General features: G+C 36.7%; 4 protein-coding genes across 7 annotated transcripts; all 4 read right to left on the reverse strand.

The window, feature by feature from the left end:
- Window positions 1–3823: 3823 nt before the first annotated feature.
- Window positions 3824–5867, reverse strand: LOC117575743 (mitochondrial import receptor subunit TOM40 homolog 2). The gene is made up of 4 exons (XM_034260097.2): window positions 5419–5867; window positions 5034–5359; window positions 4180–4404; window positions 3824–4121 (listed from the first exon to the last, which is right to left on the reverse strand). Exons 1-4 carry the CDS (start codon window positions 5698–5700, stop codon window positions 4001–4003), a joined length of 954 nt encoding a protein of 317 aa, XP_034115988.1. The 5' UTR covers window positions 5701–5867; the 3' UTR covers window positions 3824–4000.
- Window positions 5868–6372: 505 nt separating this feature from the next.
- LOC117575744 (allergen Tab y 5.0101) lies at window positions 6373–7419 on the reverse strand. Of its 2 annotated transcripts, none has more exons than XM_052008089.1 (3): window positions 7267–7419; window positions 6810–7210; window positions 6373–6683 (listed from the first exon to the last, which is right to left on the reverse strand). In XM_052008089.1, the coding sequence occupies exons 1-3, from the start codon at window positions 7399–7401 to the stop codon at window positions 6482–6484; spliced, it is 738 nt and encodes a 245-aa protein (XP_051864049.1). In that variant the 5' UTR covers window positions 7402–7419; the 3' UTR covers window positions 6373–6481. The 2 variants fall into 2 exon arrangements, with proteins under 2 accessions (XP_051864049.1, XP_034115989.2); XM_034260098.2 differs by having other exon boundaries at window positions 6377–6756; window positions 7267–7418.
- Window positions 7420–18408: 10989 nt separating this feature from the next.
- LOC117574600 (tetratricopeptide repeat protein 12) lies at window positions 18409–19530 on the reverse strand. The gene is made up of 4 exons (XM_034258487.2): window positions 19306–19530; window positions 19005–19256; window positions 18832–18954; window positions 18409–18774 (listed from the first exon to the last, which is right to left on the reverse strand). Exons 1-4 carry the CDS (start codon window positions 19416–19418, stop codon window positions 18558–18560), a joined length of 705 nt encoding a protein of 234 aa, XP_034114378.1. The 5' UTR covers window positions 19419–19530; the 3' UTR covers window positions 18409–18557.
- Window positions 19531–20761: 1231 nt separating this feature from the next.
- LOC117575998 (germ cell nuclear acidic protein-like) lies at window positions 20762–26625 on the reverse strand. Of its 3 annotated transcripts, XM_052008081.1 has the most exons (10): window positions 25878–26624; window positions 25496–25820; window positions 25272–25433; window positions 23325–23441; window positions 22906–23262; window positions 22676–22843; window positions 22515–22613; window positions 21655–22458; window positions 21225–21567; window positions 20762–21168 (listed from the first exon to the last, which is right to left on the reverse strand). In XM_052008081.1, the coding sequence occupies exons 1-10, from the start codon at window positions 25980–25982 to the stop codon at window positions 20832–20834; spliced, it is 2817 nt and encodes a 938-aa protein (XP_051864041.1). In that variant the 5' UTR covers window positions 25983–26624; the 3' UTR covers window positions 20762–20831. The 3 variants fall into 3 exon arrangements, with proteins under 3 accessions (XP_051864041.1, XP_051864042.1, XP_051864043.1); XM_052008082.1 differs by lacking the exons at window positions 23325–23441; window positions 25272–25433 and having other exon boundaries at window positions 25878–26625; XM_052008083.1 differs by lacking the exons at window positions 22906–23262; window positions 23325–23441; window positions 25272–25433 and having other exon boundaries at window positions 20763–21168.
- Window positions 26626–27208: the final 583 nt, after the last annotated feature.

Here is a 27208-nt window from a genome sequence, read left to right on the forward strand (position 1 = left end):
TTTGCTGGCTTGCCACCAACCCGCTGGCCAACACATGTGCGAGCTGATTATGTTAATGCCGTGGCCCATTTAATGCGTTGCCAAGTCAAACAGCTTTTGCGGGCGCGCGCTCTTCAAATTAAATTAAAAAGTTCAAGTGAAAAGCGAACTGGCAATTAAATTAAAACTTTGCAATTTTATTTCAATTTTATGACTCGCAATCAGAGATAAGGTGAGGTGTTAGTTCAACAAATCATTTTAAAAAGAGAGAGAGAATAAGTTCGTAATAGGATTATTTGTATCAAATGTTATTTTTAACCCAATGGTAAAACAATTAGGAGATTATTTTTGCTGCTAAATGGATTAACTACATTATGTAGAAGGGTCTAAAGGATATGTGTAAATAATCTATATTTTTTATAAAAGGTTCAGAGTCGATTTAATTTGACATTCATTTATGTATTGCCTTCTCTTTTAAGTTTAAAATTTGTAACTTGTACATCGTTAGCTTCTATCTGAATAACATACTGTTTTTTTAAAATTTAATTCGAATTTGGCTATGACTAAAAACACTAACTTAGTTTTAATTGGTTTGGATATTAACAAAAATCCTTTTAGGCATTATTTCTTAATTATAGAAATAAAGTATTTCTGAGTATTATGAATTATTTCCGAAATTTATTTTTGGGTGTTTGGATGGCAACAGGAATATGTATAAATTTTAATCTAGACTCCAGTCTTAAGTACGACTTTTCAGCGAGAGTTAATAATTGTAGTAATAGATATAAAATTCCAGGTAAGAAGCTCAGCTTAGCAGCAGCATCAAGAGCTTAATAAACATTCATTTACCGTTTCTTGAAGCTTTTGTTTACTTCCAACCTCTTATCGCAAATGAAAAGCTGCTCGGAAAGTTGACCTGCATTTAAAGCTGCTTAAGTGGTCGCCAACCCTCCGGAGAAAAGGCAAAGGAATGTTCTCTGTTCTTTCTCTCTTTCTCTGTCTGTATGTGAGAGCAATCAGAGAGGCTAAAGAGGGCGGTGGGGTATTTGTATTGTGGAAGTTTGAGGGTGTGGCACAAACAAAAATTCATTAAAATTTTGCATATTTTTAAAACTTGAGTGACCCGCGACGCGCCTTGGGGTAATTTCGGCCTTTAAAGTTCGCCTGTTCTCACAATAACAACAAGAACAGCAACAGCAACAGCAAAATCAACAGCAGCAGCAGCAGCAAATTCTCTTGTTTATGCCACGTAATGTGGCAGCTTAAGTCTGCTGCCCCCGAAAAGTATGCAACGAAATCCTCTAGCCGAGTGTAAAATTTAAGCACACAGCAAACAAAACAAGCTAAAAAAAGTTTTTAATATGCGGATAGCTTTAATTAAATATGTTTTCCACTTGGCGAACCCAAAACGAAACGAAAAGAAAGCAACAAAAAAATGGAGAATATAAACAGCAAAAGCAAAAATAACAAAACTGTGGGCGTAGCTTTGTGTGTGTTGTGTTCAGAGTGTAGAGAGTGTTTGTATTTTGGTTTTCCTTTTATTTTACATAAACATTTATGTCGGTCTGCTGTGGCAAACAAACAATTTGTTTTGCTGCTTTCCGAGGTGCTTTTGCCTAGTGAACTAAATGCTGGATGAACGTTGTTGTTTCTACACTATTTCTTAAATAGCTAAGAGCAGAAAAGAGGAGATTTTAATTAGTGACCTTTGTGCTGATGACTAAATCTTTTTTGATACGTTAAAGGCTGCCTCTCAAAACAAATAAAATAATTTTTAATTATAACTGGCCATAGATTGTGGATGGTGAATGCTCTCAATGTGAAAATCATTTGCATGTTACTTTTTTTAATTTAATTTTCAACGCTTCATTTCCATTATCAGCTGCATACAATCTTCATTATTAATTTGATTATTAAATACATATATATTTTGCTTTTATTCCATTTTAATACATTGTATTCAGTGGCTCTGTCTGGGTCTGAAAATGTGCTGAAAGGCTTTCAGCACATCGCAACTCTGCACTGTGTTCTGTCTCCATTGATAATAATTTATTATGAATTTCTTTATTATTTTTCGGTGTCGCCAGCTTCGATTCACAGTAGCCATTGTTGTGTTGCTTTTCGCACTTCTCAATGCTTTTCCTCCCGCTCGCCTTCTCCCTCAATCTCTCCAACTCTCCCACTCTCAATTCACAGTTCTCGTTCGTTGTCTCGTTCATTTTGTTTGCCTACAAGGAAGTTTAAATAAACATAAAATGACGACACGCGCATGAATAAGGCAACAGCTACGACGTCTGCATATGCAGCATATATAAAATTTATACCTTACACACACTTTGACACGCTTCCACTCCCACACACAGATACACTCCCACACACACACACACACATACACGCACAGTTGCCATATGAAAAACAAACAAATTGACATGCCGATGCCGAAAATGCAAACAGAATGTGTGCGGAAGCGAAGTGGGATCTTTTTGCTACTGTTTGGTAAATGTTTTAAAAATTGTTGTAAAATTCATCGGATATGAAAATCTAATGATTTGTAAAGTCGCCGATAAGCGCAGAGCGCAGCAACAAAAACTCCTGTTGTTGTTTCTGTTGCGTGATTCGTGTCGGGAAAAGTGTGAAAGGATTTTCCGCATTTATTCAAATATTAATATTTGCTTTTTATCCCAGCCCATCCATATGATTGCGATTGCGATTGGAAATGCGATTGCGTGTGCCTCTGGAATTATTGAAAACTTTTGCTTCCAAAGTTTTCCCTCCTGTTACGTCGAGCATGTTAGGCTGCTTTTTTGGGGGCACCCTTAAGTTTTCATGCCCCACCAACGCATGCCACAAATGTTTGCCCAAGGAATTCAATGGACCAAAAAAGTTAGCACAGTCTAAAATCAGAAACAAAATCAATTCAAAGTTTCTGCCACTATTTTGTGCTCCTTTTTTCAGTGGGTCAACGCAATGGGCTCCGCCTCCTCAATTGATGAAGCATCTGGGTCTCAGAATGCGGACGCATGTATATACATATATAACATATAGTTTATAGTATATGTAAGAGGATTAACATCCATTATGTTGTAAATTATGCATCTGAGTTCGCTCGTAACGCATATTTTGCAATGCGTATTGTGTAAATTTCATTTATTTTTAGATTTATATTTTTGCTCTTATACGAAATCTCTGTTCGGTTTCAAGCGTGCGGCATTAAAAAATATTTACTGTGTCTAGACTTTGTTCCGCATAAATCAAATGCAACGGCCAAAGACTCGGCTACTGCAGTTTTCGGTCATAAAAAAAAACTGAAGCAAGGAAAACAAGAGTGTTGCCAAAGGTTTATTATGCTGCACTTGAAAATATCCTGCAATAAAAAGCTGAGTTTCAAGATAATCAAGTTTTGTTACTTAGCTGAAATAAAAAAAGTGAAATAACCATAAAAATAAAATCAACTATGTTTTTTATGATATAAAAAATGTTCTCGCTTTTAAATACTCTCTTGATTACATGACCAACAGGGTATCCAAATACAAAAATAAATAAAATGGTAGCCATAATGTAGTTGCATGAGTGTGTCCCTGGATTGCGTATACTTAATGTGAAGCGTATGTGGCGTCAAGTTTTACGAAAGTGGCAAAATGTGCAAAGACCTTGTGTGCAAGTGTTTGTTGGATTTTTGAGAATTTTATTTATATGTTTTTGTGTCAAGTTTTAGTTGGATTTATACTGCAAAGTATCGCAAATGAATTTAGAAGTGAGTGCCAAGCAATTAGTTTAGTCATGGGTTTAACATTAAGTGTAATTCGAGCCGTCGAACATATTTATAGAAGAACGCATCGTTGGATTATTCCACTCACACCTTTAATCTGACTTCATTTCATTACCGCTACTCAATCTCATTAATTAATAAACTACTAGTTATGCTGTAAAACCAAAAATTGTTTTAACCCTTGTACATCTATCTGATAATTTGGTAAAAAAAATATAATTCAAACATCACAAGAACATCTCTCAGCGTCTCTCAATCGCCGCGTCTCAAACCACTTGGATCTAGAGTAAATCGCATTCCAAAGGCAAAGCGATTTGTGGGTAAACTCATGACCACACTAAATCCCATCTGCAGTGGTAAATATGTCAAATATCTGCAAGAAAAATGAATGCATAGAAAACATATTTATCACAAGTGAAATGGAGACAAACCGAGTCCACATGAAGCCCACAAGAGCATCCGAATCGATCATGCCGTGAACAGCACAATTCCAGAAGTTCCATTGATAGCATATCGTGGCAATAGTTTTTCTTGTGCTGCGATTCCAGGCTAGTAAGTTGGCCATCTGAATCTGAGGATGAACACGCTGCCAATAGCTTACATCCAGGCCCTGGCGTGAAGCTGTTGCCGCAAATGAATAATTGTGATGCGAGTAGCTGAAGATAGGGGAAAAGATTTGTTAGGAAATTCTTACATTCATGTTCATTTTCGTTCACGAACGAATCTGAATAAGTTCATCTTCATCGTCCTTTTTTTGAGTTGATCAAATTTGGTCTTTAGTTTGCTCTTGTTGAGTTGCTCACACTTGATAGTTTGTACATACATATTTGTTGAGTTCTACACGTCTGATCTTTAGTTCGTTAATGTTTACATATTCAAAGAAGTGTATTGAACTGATGTGGCAATCACAAAAGTCCGAAACATTAAGATAAGAAATATTTCGAACTTTTGTGGTTGCTCAATATTTTCTTGAAAAATGTATATACTATACATACATACATATATCAAACGATGAAGGTAATGAAACGATAGACGAAATAAAAACCTTAAGGAAATTAAACGAATAATTGATAATCGATTAACAATCTTAGATAAAATCGAAAGAGCAAATCGAACCATTTAGTTCGTTGATCAAAAATGAACGAATGAACTTATTCAATGGATTGAACGTTGTTTAACACTAGTAACACTAATTTGTTTTGACGTTCTGTAGTCAACGTATCTGTTTACACCAGGATTGATAAAACTGATACCAGCAATTGACTGTAAAATCATAACTACTTACCGCGCTGCAAAAGCCAAGTCAGTCATGAGTCTTTTGGGCTCGTTCCACTCCAGAAGCAGTTCACCGCCAATAGCCCAATGAGGACTGATCGAGCGCATGGCGGAGAGCGTGCAACGTCCATTCTCATTTCGAACATTGTAGAAATTTGCAGTCCACGTGTCGCTGGGTCGCGTCCACTCAATTGTATACTGTGTCTCGACTGGCACATCCTCGGCATGCTTTTGCAGCACGGCCTCCATGCGAAGAGGCTTGAAGGGATAGTAAATCATTCTCAAATTGGCCGCCAAAGTTGTGGGATGCACGTTGCCAATAATAGTTGGAGTAAGCTGAACGAAAATGAAATTTAATGTGGCATAATTAATACAAGTTTTAATTGCAGACTTGCCATGAAATCGTCCTCCACTCGAAATGTGTAGACGCCGCCAAAACGAAAGCCAGCAGCTCGCACATGGCTGAGAACCCATTCGGCTGAGATGAACTTGTTCGGTGCCAATCGATGATAATAGTCCAGCTCGATGCCATCGTAGAACTTGGGCATCACATTGTGGGCCAGACTATGCAGCGATTGGACATTCCCAGGATTCTTGGTGTTCGAGATGCCGCCATAGCGTTCAAAGCAGGAAGGGAACTTATAGCCACCAAATGGTGGACAAGAATTACAGGACATGCCTTGCAAAATGTAAACCAAGTGAAGAACTCTTTCTGCGAATGCAGCGCAATCGATAAAACTAGATGCGAATACGAATTGAACTTTGCTTTAGGCGTGAGAAATTTTGGGCGTATTGTTTGTTTGTCGGGAAAAACGGTTACTATATATCTCCATTTTTTATAGTTTTTCTCAACGAACAGTAAACGAAATGTTACATAGATACAGTTCTCAGTCATCGGTTCTCAGTTCTCGGTTGCAATCAAAAATGTATGGAAAAGTCGCAAAGCATCAGCTGCCAATTGTCATTTTATGCGCCATTTCATGCAACGCCTGTCAGCGCGAAGGCAAACGAAAACGGGAAGACGACACGAAAAAAAAAAAAAAAAACTGTCATCCTTTTCGTCCTTTTGGCACACCATTAGGCGCATTTCACACTTTTTACATTATTTATAAGCCATACACTCTGCCTCGCTACTTTATCTCTCCCACTCTATCTCCTTTCTGTGTGTTTCTCTGCTCGTCTCATTGGCGATTCGTTATTTCATGAAATATTTAAGGCAACCACGAGCCTGGCTGAGTTCCTGTTAAAGGATCAGCGACAAGGCGAAGCACGAAGCACTAAATAAGTGCTTGAATAGTTGGTTATATTTAACTTTGGCTATCGCACAATTTCGCAATTTCTTGCCTCCAAAAAGTGATGACAGCCCAAGCGAAAGATACTTAAATTTATTGTCTGTCAAATCAATTCGTTATTCATAAGCTTTAAAGGTATGTGCAAGACTTTCATCCTATTTTATGACTATTCTTGCCACATTCGAGCCAAGTGTAGTTTGGGTTTATGGTACACGTACTTTTCATCACTGTTGCATAGATTTGTGTATTCCATGTCTTTTCTACGGCATTTTACTCCTGGCTTTCCGCCCCATTCGTAGATCCTTTCATCCTCCTGAATAGCTCTGTTAAAGGCACAACTGAGTATGACATAATTGAATATATCGTCTCTGTAATGCAAAACGGCGCAGCCAAATTTTGTATTATTCTCCAATAGCAGCAAAGCAGGTATTCAAAACACCACTGAAATATAATAATTATAACTAATCGTAGGATATTTTATATTATTTATTTACCTTTCTTTTTCCCCCACTTTCAATCTGAGTGTATCAAGTCTTGTTATTCTACTAATATCCTTCGACCAATCTTGAGCAATGCTTTTTATGGCATTTATCATATAAGTTGTGGAGTTACTATTTACAAAATTCGCTAGTCCAGCTAAATGGCCAATCTGATAAAAGTTCTTTGAACTCATACAAGGTCTGGGTACAACTGCGCATCGGCTCACGTCCAGTCGGGCAAAGTAGGCCAACTCCTTGTTCCAATACAATTTTCCCATGCGTGCTGCAACTGGCAAATTTCTATAAATTTCTCCCCCTGCAACGTTATGACGCAGCTCATTAAGGACATCATCCATAATACTTCTATATTCATGCTCTCTCAGCAGCGTGGCTCTTTTAAAGCATTTCTTGACTTTCTGCAATGTGATTTATCTATTTATATAGTACTATATCGGTCAGTATTCATACTCACTCCTGTATTATCGCAGGCCAGGTTGAAACTATAACAAGGACCCACTTCACAGTACACACTTGAATTCAATTCGCTTCCATGCAACACATAAACGAGGTAAAGTAAGTCAATTAGCCAGTGTAGCAACTGATTCATGTTAATTTTCAGTACTAACCATATTCCCGACTTGACCAACTATTTATAGATATTTGCTAGCAAACTTAAAGCTCTGTTTCTTGCAGATGTTCATGTGGCTTTTAGCAGCTGGGAAATCGGATATCAATGAATGAAGTTCACATTTCTTGTCAAATAGTTCGGCAGCGAAGTGTCTATGCTCTTTAAGTCTGTAAAGTTAAGTTTGTTTGAAAACCCAGTTACATACAAAAATTAATTTATTAATATACATTTTTTAATAAAAACAGTTCAATAAACAGTATGGTATTATCGTTTAAATATTGATATACTACTATATTAAAAATATACCGCAGAATACAAAATATACCAGATTGTCAACACAAGTTATTAAGACTTGACAGCTGGAGCTGTTTTTTGCCATATAAAATTATTGCTTAAATAACTTTCATGATTTTAATTTTGAATATTGTGACTCAATATCAGTTGGATAAACCAATTGATTTATTTAACAAAATGTTATTAAGTGATAATCACAAGCTCTAACTATTATAGTACATTCATATTGAGCAAAATCCTCGTGTCCAAAAAAGAATATCTCAGTGAATAAAAGTTTAATTTTTAAGCAAATACCGCAGACTTACACAAAAGACGCAACAAGAATGAGAACTTATTTGTGCACTTGCCATTTGCTTCCATTAAATAAGAAAGCGAATATGCCATTTGTTAGTGTAAGTATAATGACAGCGACAATGTCGCTGCTGCTGCTGTTGGCCGTCTAAGCCGATTTCCAGTTGAGTTCATGAAAGCAAATGCAAAAGTTGTTTATTCAACAGCTAAGTCGCGGCTTGGACTTTAGCATTATTCTTTCCTTTTAAGAATGAAAATGCTCAGAGTGCAAAGGGGCAAGAGGCAAGAGGCTTCAGCAGGCTCTAGGGTCGAGAGGGGGAGACTTGTTCGTCCATTACTTATTTAGATGTCGCACTTAAATTTGTCACTCAACCAACAATCTCAGTTCGCAGTCTGAGTTCTGAGTTCAACCCTCCGACTTTGGTTCTCAGATTCCATTTCCATTTGCCGCCATTTGCTTTAATTTAATATGCTAAAATATTGCTGGCCGCATTCGCAATCGCTAAATCAAAGCGCACGACCACAAGACTTTTGTTAACCACAAAACAGACTAAAAAACAAGGAAGGGAGCAAATGCGTTGGCAATGGAGATGTAGATAGAAAGTTGGGGAAACAGATAAATAGATGAGGATGGAGAGACAACATTATAATCATGAGTAAATAAAGAAAGACACAATGACTTCAACAAGTTCTTTGATTTTTGGCTGAATAAAAAGTAATTATTGCAAATGCAACAAGCCCAAACACGATCCCATCTTATATTCTTATTTAATCTTTTCCATATAAGAGGGATTTCTTTGAATTACATTTTTAGTTTCCATACAATCAATATACATATATTTATTTTTTCTCTTTCACTTGCCTTTATATTTCAGTAAAACTCTAATAGACCAAAAAGCGTGTTGGTTTTTTGCAAGTGAATGACGATAAACAATTGAATTTTCATTTAACACAAATTCACTTTTGTCTGTAGACGCCGTCAGGCACATGCCCCAAAGCGGCACACATTTAACTTATTCACTTTTTTAATCAATCTGAGTGGGAGGAGAGATGTGGAGGAAGTTGATACAAAATACAAGTATTCCGGAGCATATAAATTAAAATTGAAATATATAAATGATAGCGCAAAAAAGCAGCAACACTTAAAATATTTACTGTCCTTTATTGTGGAAAATGTAAAACATTTCTCATATCAGTAAATAAAAAAGGGTTAAATAAACTAAAGGTGAAACTAGTTGATACCCTTTAAAAATACAACTTTTATACTCAATGATTGATTGTTTCACTTTAACGAATTAGAAAGTTAGCATAAATTGCTTAGATTAGTAATTTTGAAATTTACAGGGTATTCGAAATGAGAATCCGACTTTATTTCAATCGCATTGCAATCTACAAAATGTATTTATTTTCATTTTTTTATTTGTTTATATGCAGCTTTTTATTCATGTTTGTGCAAAATGCTTACAAACGTGTTTATTTTTTAAATTGATCATTGTTTTTTATGCATTCGGCAAATAATTTAATTTTATTTATTACGCGTTACGTTACAAAACAAAAACTTTGCCAGCACAACGGAGGCGTTTGCAATAAATTTTAAATATATTTCTTGCTTTTTTTCTCTTTCTCTCTCTCAATATTTTTCATTACGCGCATTTGCATTGATGAACTTTTTCATCGTTCGCTCAGATAGCAGTTGAATGGGCGGCAGTGGGCGTGGCAGCGGCTGTTTGCAACACTTGAAAATTCGTTATCAATAAATGTTATTTGTGTGTTATGTAAACTTGTTGGATATAGCTCGAGGGAAATGCGCTTTCGATTGCAATTGCGATTGATACCAACAAAAATATTATAATATTGCAAGTTTCAATTTATTTTGCCACGAAAAGTGCAAGCGACAAACAAATTGTTAGAACAAAAAATTTGATTTTTATTAAACACATGTTCACAAAAAATGATAATCAAGCTTTTGAGTTATCAACGTTGTTTTTTCGACAAAAAAATATAGAAACATTCTGATTATTAACTAAAACTCAATTAGTAAGCTTATCCAATGCGTGCATAAATCCATTTGTGAAACTGACAGCTCTTTTATACAGATTTTAATTAATTCAAATTGAGTTTAATTGCTTGAAAAGAAAATTTCAAGTTTTTCCACAAAATCAAAGGAGGTTTTTTATTGATTTCAATTTGTAAATAATTGCAAGGATTTTATATATTTGGTTTCAATTTATTTAACAACTTAACTTTTATTTATGTACGTATAGTACATATGTTCGCTGTATTCAATATTAGCATTGATGTTGATTTAGTTAATTTAATAGATTTGAATCTCATTCGAATCAAAATAAATTTTATTTTATAACATAACAAGTAGGAAAGTTGCATTCGAGTTTACTCGACTGTAAAATACCCGCTACCCATTTTTAATAAAGCCAAAGCAGTGAGGTATTATTTTTATACAACCGATTTTGAGAAACTTTCTCTGCTTATATCTCGAACTGACTGGTCCCAACTTTCTTTGTTTACAAACTTGGATATAGCGGTGGAATTTTTTTATTCTACTTTAAACTCGCTATTTGATGCTTGTGTTCCATCAAGTATTCCACATTTGTCTGATAAACCCTTTTGGTTTACCAAGCAATTATCGAATTTAAAAAATCGTAAGTCGAGACTTTACAAAAAATTCAAAGGAACTGGCTCTTCCTTTGATTTTCTGCGTTATTCTGTTGCACAAGCTGCTTTTCGCACTCATAACAATGAGTGTTATAATAATTATTTGAGTAGGTGCAGAATAAGATTTCAGCGTGATCCAAAGCGATTTTACGACTTCGTTAACTCGAAGCGTAGATCCGCGTCATCACCAGCATTTATGTCTTTGGAAAATATGACAGTATCTAATGGTCATGATGTTGCCGATTTATTTGCGGACTTTTTCCAAACGACATATTCTATCCCAAGTTCTCAAAATTCCTTTTCTTATCCTTATCAGTTAAATTCATCTAATTGTATTTTTGGTCCTTTAATTACTGAAAGCTCTATTTTAACGGAACTATTGGCTATAAAACCTGTTTTTTCGGCTGGTCCGGATGGAGTACCTAGTTGTGTGCTAAGGTATTGTGCTGGTAGTATCTGTAAACCGCTTTTTAAATTGTTTGAATTATCCGTTAACTCATGTTCTTTTCCTAAAATCTGGAAAAAATCATACATTATACCTATCCTAAAAAAAGGGAGCAAATCTAAAGTTCAAAATTATCGCGGTATATCTAAATTGTCTGCGATTCCGAAAGCATTTGAAAAAATTATAACTTCTCAACTGCAACATCTGTGTAAATCTATAATTTCACCTTACCAACATGGGTTTGTGAAGTCTAGATCCACTTCTACTAACTTATTGGAGTTCTCTTCTATTGTAATTAAAGGATTCGAGAATAAAATGCAAACGGATGTCATTTATACCGATTTTTGTAAAGCTTTTGACTCTGTTAATCATCACCTTTTACTGTATAAGCTTAATGTTTTAGGGTTTCCTCATAGCCTAATTGAGTGGATATCCTCATACCTTTCCAACAGAATTCAGAATGTTTATTTTAATGGTTTTGTATCTAAATGTGTTCAAGTCACTTCTGGTGTGCCCCAGGGCAGTCATTTGGGTCCTCTATTGTTCACTTTGTTCATAAATGATCTTCCTTCTGTTATTGAGCATTCCCGTGTACTTATGTACGCCGATGACGTTAAGCTTTGCCTGACATTTAATGATAGTCTTGCGAGCTCACTGTTACAATGTGACCTTAATCGTCTAGAATCTTGGTGCAGAGTAAATATGTTACATCTGAACTGCAATAAGTGTAAGTTTATGACCTTTTGTAGGGGTTCTTCCCAGTTAAATAACTATATGATGATACTCCTCTTGAGCGAATTGAAGGTGTGAATGACTTAGGGGTTCTGCTTGATGCAAAACTAAAATTCGATAAACATATTCTGTCTGCTGTAAATAGGGCCATGGGTGTTTTGGGATTTATAAAACGCTGGTCGAAAGAGTTCAATGATCCCTACATCACTAAGACTTTATACTCACTGGTTCGTCCTATCCTTAGTACGGATCTCTTGTCTGGAATCCCCAGTATAGGGTTTATCAAGATGGGATTGAATCGGTGCAGAAACAATTCTTATTATTTGCTCTTCGTAGTTTAAATTGGAATCCTAATATTAGATTACCACCGTATCGAAGTAGACTTTTATTACTAAACCTTCCTTCTCTTTCTGACCGTAGAACTATGCAAGGTGCTGTTTTTATACAGAGACTAATTAATGGTGAAATAGACTCTTTGGAGCTGTTAAGTCAAATTAGTTTTGCAGTTCCTGTCAGGATCACTAGGAATTATCTTCCTCTTGTCATTTCACGTAGATCTACTAACTTTGCTTGCCATAATCCCTTCCGTATTCTGTGTGTGAACTATAATAATCTCAATAACGTAGTTTGCTCTAGTAAATCTATTCCTTTGCTTAAAACCTTATTATTAGCTTATTTATCGAGTATTTAATTGTTATTTATTTTATTATACACTTATTCTAACATATTTTTAATCTAAATTAATTAGCTGTCCAGCGTCTTTTAATATTTATTCGCGGTTTTCGTTTAATGCATGCTGTTTACAAATTTATTTTGTTTTGTCCGCGCGTCAACAAGCCCGTGCTTGGTATCGCTGGGCCACTTGATGGTACTGCCGTTAGTACGTCAACGTCCAAATAAATAAAAAATACTTAAATAAGCCGATAGATATATTTGGTTTATTGATATGTCATAGAGTATAAAAAATACCAGATTGTCGTTGAAAGCATAGTTTTTTTTCCATACAAAAGTATTACCCTAATAATAACTTCTAGTCTCAACTCTGCTCTTAAGCCAATTAGAATCGAAATAAATTTAATAATAAAATTTTTTTGTTAGCATGTATATTTGTAATTCGCGTCTTAAAGTCGATTTGGTGTTTAGTGATTAGGCATATTTGATTTATTCATTTTAATTAGGTTTTAAACTTATTGGAATTTCATATTTAACAACTTTAATATATTCAAGGTTTGGCTTCATATGCTTAAAGTCGAATTTTAGGAACATTCTAGTGTCAAGCTCAGTTGATTTCCTCATTTTAATCGGTTTTTAAACTCATTCAGAGGGTCTAAAAGTATATTTATTTTTATTGGCGGCCCTTTCAGCAAATAACATAAAGAGACAGATACTCTCACACATACTTAGACAAATGTCTGCATAGACACCATTCGGTTATCTGTAATTACCAGAAAATTGCCGAGCTGCCAACAAAATAGTCAACAGCAACAAACACCTTTGCAAAGTACACATACACACACACATACATGGATAGCATTGAATAGAAAATCCTCAATGTTCATTTCCCTCAGCCAGCCACATTGTGTGTGGATTTTGAACTGTGCTGTCAATGCTATCAATTGAAGGCGACCCTCTGGCGCCAAGTCCAAGTAAGCTGCACACATAAAAATGGCCAACAGGAAACGGAAAAAGGCTTAACAGCTGCGCTTAGATGGCCGCCCCGGGGGAAAGAGTGACTCAAGTAAGGCCAAGATGGAGGCAGAATGAAAGTGGGAGGAGATCCAAGGGAGCAACGTTAGCTGGACAATCGCTGTACGAGCATAAGCGGCATAATCATGAAAATTGTCAGTACATAATGCCTCAAAGGACCTCATCGAAGCCGAAAAGGCGGAAAAGGTTTTTATTCGCAACTTTACTTACTTTACACGCTTGACTCGAGTAGGAGCGAGTGAGCGAGCGGCTCTGCAAAAATTTGTAGAGCGGAAAGTAATTTTCTTGCGATTTTTTGCTCTTTTTATTTGCAACGTTCCCTTTTTTATGAGACTCGATTTTCGCTTAGTGTCCCGCCTCAAAGAATCTTGCCAAAAAAAAACGAGAAGAAATGAAAGAGGAAAAGGGAAAAATGGAAAAGGAAAAGTTCACATGCCGGCCGCACTTTGATTTTGTTGTCTGACATTTTTTTTGTGTTGTTACTCTTGTTGTTGTTATTGTTGTAGTTGTTATTGTTGGTGCTGCTGGCGTTGGCAAAAAGCAACTTTTGCACGTTTCGATTGTGTAAAGTTTTTATGGCTTTTTGATTTTTTCACTTATTGGCCACGACCGACGAGGGTTGGAGAATGACGAGGCATTGAGGCCGACTTTTCTTTCGATTTTTTTTTTCCTTTCCCTCCCTAAAGGCACTTAAATAATTACGAAATAATGGATGGGCGTCCAACTGGAGACACTTTACTGTAGCTACTTGGCCAACATAAAAAAATGAGAAAGAGCGAGAGCGAGAGTGATGAAAATGAAATGGATTTCTGGTTCTATTCGGGAGAATCTCGCCGTTTTATCGATGGCCATAAGTAATGCAAATCGTGCCTAAGTGCCAACTTGGCAGAGGGAATGAGAGAAACTCTTTCACGTGAAGAGCTGTTTTGTCATCTTCACCCACAACATCGCAGTCGATTCTCTCGAACTCGCTGTCATTGAGTCAATGGTATGCAAATATTGTGAAAAGCGAAAATCAGTAAAAGTGCCTCGAGGGGGCCTCAGTTATAGTCATGCTTCATGCTGTGTTTGAATGTCACACTTTGATTTGTCGCCCCCTTTTTGTAAATATTTAATGGAGCAGAAGTAAGCGTCAGTTTGAAGTTGAAGCATGTGTTTACATTTTAGTTTACTATTCAAACCTAAGTTTCAAGTGCTTTATGTTAGAGGCACTCAATATGACGCTCAGCCCAGAAGTATGCAACAGAAAAGTTAGACGACGCTCGAATACTTTGCCTTTAGGTTGGGACTTAGATAACCTTAAATATCATGCTATATTCTTTAATTATAAACTAGTTTATTGAACTTTAATTTTAAAAATATAGTAAATTAGAAAAATATTATACTATATATACTTTAAGTATTATCTAAAAAGAAGATTCATTAAATTAAGAAAGAGAAATAATCTTCTACTATTGTCTATCTACCATAAAGCTAACATTTTATGACTCTAATTTCTGATTGATTCTGCTGATAGCCATTTGAAAGCAAACAAATTGATTAAGCCAAATAAACCAAATAAAATAACATTAGAGCAGCGCACGTTTTCATTAGTTGTGCAAAGAGTCCATGAAAATGTCATAACTGCAAACTTATTGTGGCATTTGCAATAAAGAAGAAAATAGCAAAATTGGCAGCTGTGCTGTGTGCTGTGTGCTTTTACCTACGTTCAGATATTGAAGTTTTTGGACGGGGACATTTGTGGTTAATTTACTGCGACTACAATGCGCCAAATATGCAACATAAATAATGTTGAGCGTTCGACATAAATAACTAACGATGGCTGAACGAGCTATGCTCCAGCTGCTTGACACAGCTGCTGCTACAACTGGGGGGGAAAAACTCTCTTTCTCATTCTCTCTCTTCCTCTCTGTTTCTCACTGTCTTTGTCTGCTTGGTCTGTGTAACTGTTACAATTAATTAGAAACTAACAAAGTTCCACTTGGCAAGGCGCTAAACTTGTTCCAGCAGTCGCCGCCAACCCCAAAGACTGTCGCGTACATAAAGCGCTTTTAATTGATTTTTGTGTGTTACGTGCAATGGGCAAATTGTCGTCCTTGTGGCTGCCACTCGACTCGACTCGATTCGCCTCGACTCGACTGTGGCAGCCTCTTCTTCGTTTGCTGCTGGCTTGAGTAATCGTTCATTCATTCATTCGAATTGTAGTTAATTAATAAATTATTCCATGCGATTGAACTAACAATGGCAAGCTGCTACTTTTGCTACGTGTCTGTCTCCTGCAGTCCAAACTCAACTTGTGGACTTCAATTACCCCTCCTTCGTTCTTCTTCCTCCACCCACTTCCTGCTTGCATCATCTTCTCATATTCTTAACACCCTTGGCGTTTCCATTTGGGGCAGCACTCACGTATATAAATTACATTTTTTGCAATTAAACACATTTTATGCGAGAGCGATGCGAGTGCTCCAAAATGTTTACGGCCGGCACATGCTGCGTATACGCAATGTGCTAAACTCGTCGTGAGTCTCACAAATGGCGACTATTCGGTGAATCCGTGTATTCTTTACACTGTTTAAGCGAGATATGACCCTGGGTATTAACAAACTGTCCCTCTTCACCATGCCTTGCCCTTTTTGACCCCTCCCCCTCCCCCTCCGACGATCCAATGCTGAACAATAAATTACATTTTCATTTTATTTCATGTCCATTTGGGAGCAAAGCTTTGGAGCTCTTAGAGCTGAATGTGTTTCTGCGTGGATCAGGTGTGCCGCACATATTGGAAATTTATTAAAAGCACAATATAACTTTGCGAAAATACTCGCGACTCGCATCGCGATTTTATGCGAGCAGCTTTGTGGTCAAGTTGAAATTAATTTTGTGGCTTGAAAACGTTTCGTCATTAAACGAGATGTTGATTAAAGAAATTAAATGCACAAATTAAGAACAACAATAATTAAATTGCAATATCCAGACTCGGACTGGCTTTAATAAAATCGATGAGTGAATTAAAGTTTAATGTAATGTAATATGAAAACATGTTTTTCCATTGTTTACCAATGCTAATGCTAAGCTCTTTATTTTATTTGAGGCCAACCACAGGTCAAAATTGAATATTAAATTGTAAATCACAGCCGAAAAGTTTACGAAAAAGTCAAGTGAAAATATATTATATGTATTACAGGCTGCACACACTCAGCTCTTCTCTCTTGTGCGCACAAATTGCATGAAAACCGAAAGGCAACCAAATGAAAAACACAATTTTCATAAAAAATAATTGAATAAACAACCGCACTCTGCAAATAACATCAGCAGCAACAACAACAACAACAACAAAAACGGCAACAACAAGAGGCCGAAGAGACTGGAAGTAAAAGGCATTAGCAACAGATTACTGTCAGACTCTGAAGGATTCAGGATTCAGGATTGAGGACACAGCAGGCCCAGCTGGGCTGCCCAGTTGGTCTGCAATTTCCTTCGACAATCTCGGGAGAGAGTCATTAGCAATGTGACCCAGAAATGAACTAAACCACATAAAATTTTATGCCGTTTGCAATAATAAATTTAATTAAAAATTTCAAATAGACTAAAAGAGGCCAAACGGCGAGACGACACACAACTTGAGACTCGGCTGCAATTGCACAAATATAACACACACACATACATGAAGTATATTACATACTGAGATTGTCCCCAATGACCTGCTGGCTAGAAATTGGAAACTCACGTTTTAAGCCTCAAAGCGGAAGCGCCCAAAATGCTTTTCAATTAATTTTTCAATTGCGCTTTTCTTGTCTCTCATCGTTGTTTTTTTTTTTTTTACTTTTTTGACAGAACTTGCAAGCCATAAAAATCAATTGCCTTCGTTTCTTTTCCCTTGGACTTTTATGAGCGAGTTACTTGCAGTTAATTAGAGATTGAAAGTGCCTCGGCTAATCAACTGAAAGTTGCTCAACCGCCTCAAACTCCAAACTTCAGCGTCCAATTGCCAGAGCAAAGGTGTTGTCTGGCTGTCAAGTAGCTGACGATGGCGGCGTCGATAAGCCAGCTACACCATATTGTAACGGAAATGAGAAAAAGAAAAAAGCGTGAAGAAAAGAAAAGAAAACTCAGGCGTAGACAGACATCGCAGTGGAATAGAATGAGAAGTAGGAAGGGGGTTAATCCTAAATGATTGCCTCGATGATGGCTTTTGTGTATGGCCAAAAAGGGTTAACTAGACTCCACATCCGCCCAATAATAGATTAAACCGGGTGTTAAAGCGTGAGCAGCCAAACTAATGGGAGTCTGCTTAAAGCACTCGCAAATCATGTATACGCACAACGTATGACAGAGCCTGAGGGTAAAAATGGAAATATTACTTTAAAGACGTGTATACCACACGTTCATTGAATACTAATATATTTGAATGAGCTCAGAATATTATTGATGCAGTAAAAATAATAATAAATTTGTGCATAATTATTAATTGTACTAAGTTTCTAGTAAACAAATAAACAAATAAAGTAAATAAACACAATAATAATTCAATGTACAGACAATATGAAATATAAATTGATATTAGGAAATTGAATAATGCCTAGAGATTTTGAAATTTTATAGAAGATAGGACTATATACATAATTATACCAAATATAGCCGTTGTATATGTTTGTATATTTTAAAATGAATAACGCACTGTTTTGGTTTTATTGAAAATGTGTAGCGGGTATCTCACAATCAAGAACAGTCGACTTAAGCTTTCTTACTTATTTCATTACTCACTCCTAATTAAATAAAAATCACTACAATTGAAATGCATAACACGCTTAATATGAAGATTGTTTAGTATGGTTTCATTGATATGTTCTTTCAGTTTATAAATAAAATAAATAAAATGATGTCTGCTTTTTTACTAAGCGTTTGTTAAAATGTCCATTGAGTTAAAGTCTAATACGAATAGTTGAGTACATCTGAAATTTCTAATTACATTATAATGATTTAGCTGCACACGAATTCAGTACGCTGTGCGCATCTTATCCAAAAAGCTGTCAATGAATTCTAAACTGCGAGTATTGACTTGTTTTGCTTCGTTGATGCTTTGCTCAAAGTTCTTCTCATCACCCATGCGCTTATAAGCGAGAGCTCTGTAAAGAAAAGCTCGCAGATATCTCGGATCTAGTTTGGTTAGAATATGATTGCATTCGATGATTGCCATTTTAAAGTTGCGTAGTCTGCAGACAATATGCTGAATGAATTTAATATTTAATTTAATTTAATTTCTCACTCACTTGATGTAGCAGCAAGCACGATTTATGTAGAGAACTGGCGTATCTTTAATATATTCCAGACCTTTGGTATACATCTCGATGGCATGATTAAACTGATCCTTGCGATAAGAAACGTTGCCCAGTCTAAAGAAAATCAATTGAATATTATAATTGATATTTTTAACTAATTTCACCTCCGAAAATTCATTGCAACACGTTCGCGTTCTTTGCGTGCCACGACTCGCTGCTCTTGGGTTTGCTCAATTTGCCGCATGAACGTAAATTGATTTGTGTTTGTGGCTGACTGTATTTTTGATCTAGTTTTTCTGGTTGATCTGCGTCCCATCCTTTGTCCACCACGTGATGAGATATAAAAGTTCTCATCGGTGACATTGTCGCTAGGATCAACAACAGGTTGCTGCACAATCTTTTTGCCTTCGCGTTTGCTAACGAATCATTATTAATGGTATAGTAATTACTTTTTTAAGTACTTACTCCTCCATTTTATTGGCATTGACCATCAAGTCCATAAACTGCAACAGATCCACAACTTTTGAGGGTTCTTTGAGGAAATTTTCATTGGATTCCGGGTGATTAAAGTCTTCCATTGTCTTGTGTATATGTTTGTATTTTAAGTTTATATTTTATTTTATTTTATTTTTATTGTGTTTATGTTGTTATGTATTGTTTTTGTTGTAGTTTCTTTATGTGGAAGTATTTCATGTTAAAAGAAAGAACTTTTTTTGACAATTGTTTCAAATTGTCTTGAATTTCCCTACACTTAAAAGTTAAATGGAAGCGAATTGCAAACAAACCTATTTAATAAGCCGTCGATTAACCCTTTATCTCTTTAGCTGCCTCATTTGCCATGATGATCAACTTGCTGTCCGTTTGGCGTACTTACCACTTGCCATAAGCGCAATTTTTATACCCAGTTTTGGATTGGAAAAGAAGGCATACATTATACATTACAAAGTAAGAAAAATAATTAGAAAATAACATACTGGATTTTTTTTACGGTGTTCGTTATTACCTTCAATTCTATTTAGATTTATAAGTTTCATCAGATTGTTCTTTTTGTCTGCCATAATTATAATCACATTTTAATCAATCATATTAGAAAGAATAATAATTTTATGAGAAGAAGCTTATTCAATACCATATAATGACTCACACAGTATGTTAAAGTCGAGTAGTTACGACTTTAGCGCTTCTCCTTATTTTATTTTAATTTGAATTAAAAATGCATCACTGAGCCGAGTTTAATGCACGCAATTAAAAAAGCAAGTCAGGAAATTGCATTCAATGCATTTAAAATTCGCCGAGAAAATCAGAAAAGCGAATGAGCGAAATCAATGAGCGATGGCAAATTGCAAATTGCGGTGACAACAACAACGACAACAAACAGAAACGACAGCAATAAAAACAACATCAGCTGTGAATGTTGTAGAAAATGCAAATAAAAGAAGTTGCAACGAATCAAACTAATGTGCATTTGTCAACAAAAGACACCCTTCAGCTTCCCCCTTGACACCCACACACACACAACTAACTACATATGTGTGTGAGGGAGTCTGTGTAAAGTTGACGCTTAAAAGTTTTGCACGCTAATCGCTAATTGCTTTGAAAGACAGTGTTTGGTGGGTTACAGAGTGGTTCAGGCGATGCTGGAAATGGAAACAAGAGCTTGCGTTGTCACTGTAATTGTCGCTCTTTAAAATCACAATTTGCAATGCAAATGTACGCATTAGTTCGAGTAGCAACAACTAACAGCAGATACCCGACGACAGATGGCGCTAGCTCGATAGCAATCATCGATACCAAGCCGATGTTACATCGGTTATTTTAAAAAGCGCTATTCAAAGCGTAGCAAACAACATGCGATGCTTATTTTCAAAAATATATGTTTTATATATGATGTTCAATATATATATGTTATATATTATTTTGAATATATATATATATTTTTTTATTTTATATATATTTTTTTCAACGTCTAAAACGTTGCTTTAGCTGGCTTGCTAGTGCTGTTGCAGTTGCTGCTTGTACTGGCTATTGAGTGACAGCATCTTCGAGCTGTGCGTGCTCTCGGCACACTTTAAGAAATTCTCACGCACAAACTGCTTGTAGGGCGTAACCAGATGATCGATAAAGGATAAAACATGCACCTCCTCCGCATTGTACTTCTCCACATTCACCTCGAATTGACAATAGTGGCAACGCAGCTGTTGCTCTTCATCTTCGAACTTGATGATGCCATGCGAGCATCGACGGCACAGCAGACAGGTGTACTTGAACGTGGCATTGCAATCATCAATCTGTGGCAGCTCCGAAATCACCGATTTGGCACGATAAGCCCTGCGGCAAAATGAGAAATAAAGACTGTTTAGGATTGTTAAATGCCTCCCACTTACCACTTGCGGCAGTGATCGCCATGTCCAGTCTCACCGTGGTATACAAAGGCAGCAGCATGACACATCTCGTGTAGCAGAACCTTCACCAGCATGATCGGCTGCTTCATATGCTTCCAAAGAACGATGCGTGAGGTGCGCTGGCCATCAGATTTAATGGAATTCACAATTGCGCTCGGTGTGTTCATGCAACTCTTCCATGTAATTATGCGGCGCAGACCGCAATGGAAGATGCTGTGATTGAGCACATTGAACAGTGTCTTGGCCAGCCCTGCTTTCGACGATTCAAAGTCACGCTTGCGATAGTAGACAGCGAGTGGATGACACATGTTTAAAGGCGTCTCAGCTACAAAATAGAAAAGAGGAATTACATTAGGTTTAAGAGACTGCAAAATGTTCCAGACTAAAAAAAAACGGCTAAAAGTCAACTCACGACGTAGTGAATCCACAAAGCTGTAGAGACCCTTATAACGTTCTAGGTAATCACTGATCTCCTTGTGCTGCTGACAATTGACCGCACGCACCTCCTGGCTGGGTAGACCACTCAGATCAATAGGTTTCTTAATGTGCTGCGGCGTTTGCCTCTCAAAGTAATTGGCGTTCGTGCGCTGCACAATATCATCAAGGATCAGCATTTTCATTTCATTAGTTAGCTTAGCATCCAGGGATTTTACTATTGGCGTCGATGTTGCCTTCGCCACTTGGGCTTTTGGTTCTTTGACAGCAATGTGCGCATTGTGTGCTGCCCAGAGGCGTGAGCTTGGAGGTGTATCCTCATTCATGTGATTGTCCTCGAACTCATAGTTGGCCATGGGATTGAAAAGACGCCGCTGTGCCGGTCGTAAACCCAAAAACTTGTCCAAACGCATTTTCAATTCGCTATCGCATTCAACGGCAGTAGCATCAGCAGTTGGCTCGCTGCTGACAATGGCCACCGGTTGCTGCAAATCCACATAGATGAGTGCGGCATCTGCGTTGTCCGTCATGGAGAAGCCGGCAATGCTGCTGCTGCTGCTGTTGGAGTCGCTACTCAGCAGTGCGGAGACGCGACGTTTGCGTGTGGGCTTCTTACGGACTTTTAACACATAATCCTCATCGTCATCGTCATCATCATCAACCTCGAGGTGAGCCTTGTCGACCTTGTGATCGATGCGTTGACGCAAAACGCGCCCACTGCGCGTGTTTATTACTTTTTGTGCATCCAAAGGCGTCTCTTTTAGAAGACGCAGTTCTAGCGCTGCGGGCAAACAGAAATTTAAAGAAGTTTGTTTAGTATGTCAACTGCTTACTCACATGGCTCCTTTGCCTTGGTCTTCTCGCTACCGCTGGAGAAGGAATCGATTTTGCGACTAATTGGTGCGCTCACAGACTTTTCCATCTTGCTGTCATCACCTGAAAAGGATCGAACTATTGATCATTTGTTTTTATATTATTTTCATGTGTATGCAATTTACTTAGCTTCTCAACATCAATGTAAGAATCGTCATGATTGTCATGAGTGTCGACTTCGATGTTGCAGTCGATGTCTCCTTTGCCTTGATCACATGGCTCGCCACCGCTCAAGAATGATTCGAATTTGAGTTTAAATGCACTCACAAACTTTTCCATACTGCTGTCATCACCTGAACAAGATCGGACTAATGATCATTTGTTTTTATGTTATTTTCATATGTATGCAATTTACTTAGCTCCTCATCATCATCAATGTAAGAATCGTTCTCGCTTTCGGTTTCGGGTATTGTCGAAGCCTTACAAATGTCGTTGTTTTCGTCGCTATCTGTGTCCAAATCCGATGGATTAATGTAGCTGACAATTGACGAAGTTTCCGATGTATACGAAACGGATAAGGATTCCGCATCGCTTGCCGCTCTTTGGGGCATTCTCCCCGTGAGATTTTCTTTAGTGTCGACATCGATGTTGCTGTCAATGTCTCCTTTGCCTTGGTCACCTGACTCCGTTGCCTTGGACTTCTCGCTGGAGAATAATTCGATTTTGAGTTTAATTGCTGCACTCTCAAAATTTTCCATCATGCTGTCATCACCTGAAAAAGATCGAAATAATGATCATTTGTTTTTTTGTTATTTTCATATGTATGCAATTTACTTAGCTTCTCAACATCTATGTAAGAATCGTTCTCTCTTTCGGATTCGGGTATTGTCGAAGCCTTGGAAATGCCTGATGTATCCGCAACGATAATAACGTCTGAGTCGAAGACGTCACCATTGCACAGTGGTTGCGTCCATAGGCCAAAAATAAAAAAAGTCATAACAACAAAAATGTACGAAAAGTAAACAAATCGTTTCTAAATTGTCCAACCTTTTTCATGGCAAACTAGATTTTTCTGGATATCTAACGGTTCTTTCTAAAAATAGAATTGAAGTTGCGAGCAGGTAGTCAATTGCACAGCACAGCTTGCGCGCATCGCCAATTTTTCACAACAAAACCGAACTTTGAAGTGGTCAGTTCATTTATTACGTGTCCAAGTTTATAATATTTTTAATGAATTTTGAAGTTGAAGGTATTTTCTAAAATTTGAGATATTATAAAAAATCGTACTTGTTAAACTCTTCTTGTTATATTAATTTGAAATAATACATGTTTTTTGTCTATATTTTGAACGTCTTTTTTATGTTTAGCTAAGGTTTTAGTAGTGACGCCACTGAATGCCACAGTTAAATTGTATATCAATGTGTTTGTCTGGCTCTAAAGGTAATAAATGTGTAATTTTTTTTTGCCGAAAAGTGCCGATGTGCTTACAATCATAAAAATTCTAACACCGTCTTAACATTTTCAGGGTCAGTTTTGCACTAAAAAAATTTGTTTTCGCTCGTGTGCTTGTTGTGCTGTTGCCCTGTCTTCGTCTTTTGAGTTTGTGTTTATTAATAGTTTTTCATTTATTAATAGTTTTGATTTATTTTTTGTTTATTCCCTTGGTTTAAACTTTAATAGGTTCTTATTTAGGGATAGGAAAACTCAAATTCAAGCAGACTTTCGCGCCCAAATGGGAATACATGTCGACCAACCAAGGAGTGGAGGTAGTGGAACTTCTAATGATGGTAATACGGCAAGAACATTTTTTAGCGATACGAAATGGTCTGCTGATATTACAGGATTGGATGAAAATGTTTTAATTAGGTGTGCGACATTACTGCAATGCATGGCATCTGGATATAAAATCAATTCGGAAAAATTTGGATGCTTTGCACTTGACACTGCAAAAATGCTTATTGAATTGTATCCATGGTATTACCTTCCACCATCCGTTCACAAAGTTTTAGTCCACGGTTCTGAAATTATAAGCTATGCCCTTGTTTCGATAGGAGAGTTTTCGGAAGAAGCTGCCGAGTCTAAAAACAAGGATATAAAAAAATTTCGAGAGTTTCACACTAGGAAAACGTCTCGAGTAGACACAAATAGGGATTTATTCCATAGATTGCTGTTAACCTCAGACCCATTTATAAGTGGGCAAAGAAATTTACAATGCACAAATAAAACAAAATTATTAAGTGGTGTGCATTTTTTGCTCGATGAATAAAATAAGTGTTATATGTGAATTTATGGTTGTTTTAATTTTGGGGATTACGATTAAACCAACGTTTGTATTAAGAGGTCAAATATTGAATTTAGTCTTGGAAAAAAATTATTTTATCCGTTTGTATGGAAGCTATATGATACGATGTTTAGAATATTTTTATAGATTTTTGGAGTTGGAGTGGGCACTAATGAAGAAAAAACTCGAAGAGTAACTAGTTTGGTAGAAGAAAGCAGCAATATAATTTAAATATAATATATATATAGAATATATATAGTATATCTTGGATTCTAATATCAAATTTTAACACTGTAACTCCACCGGAAGAATTTTGGCGCACAATCGGCATATACGCCATAATAAGGTTATATGGGAGCTATAGGATATAGTCCTCCGATGTATCCAATTTTTTTACTATATATTCAAAATATTTTTTTAAATTTTTGGGGAAAATTTCATAACGATATCTCAACGGGAAGTATTTTTGGCCGCGGCTTCATACAAGCCCAACCACTGTGCATTGTTGCCATCATCTGCCGCTCTTTGGGGCATTCGGCACGTGAGATTGTCATGAGTGTCGATGTCTCCTTTGCCTTGATCACATGACTCGTTACCGCTCAAGAATGATTCGAATTTGAGTTTAAACGCACTCACAAACTTTTCCATACTGCTGTCATCACCTGAACAAGATCGGACTAATGATCATTTGTTTTTATGTTATTTTCATATGTATGCAATTTACTTTGCTCCTCATCATCATCAATGTAAGAATCGATCTCGCTTTCGATTTCGAGTATTGTCGAAGCCTTACAAATGTCGTTGTTGTCGTCGCTATCTGAGCTCAAATCCGATGGATTAATGTAGCTGACAATTGACGAAGCTTCTGATGTATCCGAAACGATAATAACATCCGAGTCAGAATCGTCACCATTGTCCGCATCATCTGCCGCTCTTTGGGGTATTCTGCACGTGAGATTGTCGTGAGTGTCAACTTCGATGTTGCAGTCGATGTCGTTGCTGTTGTTGCCATTTTCCGCATCTTGTTGTTGTTGTTGCTGTTGATGCCGCTTTCGTGTGTTACAATTGCTTATTTTTTTTATTACCACACAATTAGTAAAACTTACCAATATGCTTTTTGTTGGGCTTGTTGTGCATTCATTTAGCTCATCGGTAATGTCTATCGACTGGAATGCATCGAGAAGGCTTTGTGAATTCAAAATATTAGACATTTCATGAATTTCATTTAAGCACGAGGTCCGCTTTTTCTTTGGCAATTGCGCCGCCTCCACAATTTAACATAGAGGTGGAAAACAATCAATGACATTATCGACGCTACCGATGGTTGAGCGCTTTCGAGCCACAATCGATAGTAGCAGATGGTGCTATCGATAGCCGTTAAAACAATTTAATTCGCTCTTATTCTGTGTAAAATCGTCAGCAATTAAGAAGAAAAACAAATAAATATGGATCGATTTTAAGGAAAGGTATGTTTATGTATTATACAAAAGTATTTTGATCGATAAAGTGCTGAATTTAAGATAAACGTCAAATGTCAGCCACACTTAGTAAGTCAAGTACAGACAAGCAGGACTGCGATTGCACCAGCACAGACTCTGAAAAGGATTCTGTACCAGATAGGCAGAGTACTACAAAAAAGAGTTAAATTTCACATGTCTGGAAGTATTTTAAAAGGACTACGCCAAAGAATCAAGCTTGCAACGAATCAAGCTTGCACGACCACTTGAAAAGATTTCATCCTGGCTTCTGCCTTTAGCATACCAATACTTGCAGATATAAACGACACTGTGTCAAGTTGATACTGTCAACAAGAAGCAGTTGTACATCGACTGTGAACTCTGTAACGTCCTTCTTCAAAAGATCCGTCTTGTACAAATCGAATTCTAAGCGAAAAATCTACATTAAAAGCTTTAACTGAGATGGTTGATATCTTGGATGAACGTATGCCTAAAGAACTATTTATAAGTTCTATATAATAAAATAGATTAAAACTATAATTTTCTTGTATACTTAAAAAAAATATAACTATGTTATCGATGACACTATCAACAGTATCGAAAGTGCCACCAATCAATAGTTTTCCATCTCTAACTTAACGTAAGATCAGCGTTGCCACTTTCTTCAAATGTTTAACAAAATATATGTAAATCAAACTCTGTTCTCAATACTTTGTGCGAATTTCTCGAGATGCAGTTTGTTTGTTGTTTAATATATTAAGTAAAGCTATGCAACAGAAGCGATTGCAATAAAAACAACATCAGATGTAATTGTTGTAGAAAATGCTAACAAAAGAAGTTGCAACAAATCAAACTAATGTGCATTCGTCAACAAAAGACAGACACCCTTCAGTTTTCCCCTCAACACCCACAGACACAACTACAAATACATATGTGTGTGCGGGAGTCTGTGTAAAGTTGACGCTTAAAAGTTTTGCACA

The sequence above is a fragment of the Drosophila albomicans genome, chromosome 2R (assembly GCF_009650485.2).
Source record: "Drosophila albomicans strain 15112-1751.03 chromosome 2R, ASM965048v2, whole genome shotgun sequence".
NCBI lineage: Eukaryota > Metazoa > Arthropoda > Insecta > Diptera > Drosophilidae > Drosophila > Drosophila albomicans.

Excerpts from the sequence above, each read along its gene's own strand:
- LOC117575998 (XM_052008081.1), bottom strand. The coding sequence starts at position 25,982 with ATGTCTAATATTTTGAATTCACAAAGCCTTCTCGATGCATTCCAGTCG. Across the intron at positions 22,844-22,905 it reads TGATGATGATGAGGAGCTAA|GTGATGACAGCAGTATGGAA; the intron begins GTAAATTGCATA and ends GATCTTGTTCAG. Across the intron at positions 21,169-21,224 it reads GGCGATCACTGCCGCAAGTG|GGCTTATCGTGCCAAATCGG; the intron begins GTAAGTGGGAGG and ends ATTTTGCCGCAG.
- LOC117575744 (XM_052008089.1), bottom strand. The coding sequence starts at position 7,401 with ATGAATCAGTTGCTACACTGGCTAATTGACTTACTTTACCTCGTTTAT. Across the intron at positions 7,211-7,266 it reads TGGCCTGCGATAATACAGGA|AAAGTCAAGAAATGCTTTAA; the intron begins GTGAGTATGAAT and ends ATCACATTGCAG. Across the intron at positions 6,684-6,809 it reads AAAGTGGGGGAAAAAGAAAG|AGACGATATATTCAATTATG; the intron begins GTAAATAAATAA and ends TTTGCATTACAG.
- LOC117575743 (XM_034260097.2), bottom strand. The coding sequence starts at position 5,700 with ATGTCCTGTAATTCTTGTCCACCATTTGGTGGCTATAAGTTCCCTTCC. Across the intron at positions 5,360-5,418 it reads GAGTGGAGGACGATTTCATG|CTTACTCCAACTATTATTGG; the intron begins GCAAGTCTGCAA and ends ATTTTCGTTCAG. Across the intron at positions 4,122-4,179 it reads GTGGGCTTCATGTGGACTCG|ATATTTGACATATTTACCAC; the intron begins GTTTGTCTCCAT and ends TTTTTCTTGCAG.
- LOC117574600 (XM_034258487.2), bottom strand. The coding sequence starts at position 19,418 with ATGGAAGACTTTAATCACCCGGAATCCAATGAAAATTTCCTCAAAGAA. Across the intron at positions 19,257-19,305 it reads AATGCCAATAAAATGGAGGA|CAAACGCGAAGGCAAAAAGA; the intron begins GTAAGTACTTAA and ends ATGATTCGTTAG. Across the intron at positions 18,955-19,004 it reads GTTGCAATGAATTTTCGGAG|ACTGGGCAACGTTTCTTATC; the intron begins GTGAAATTAGTT and ends GATTTTCTTTAG.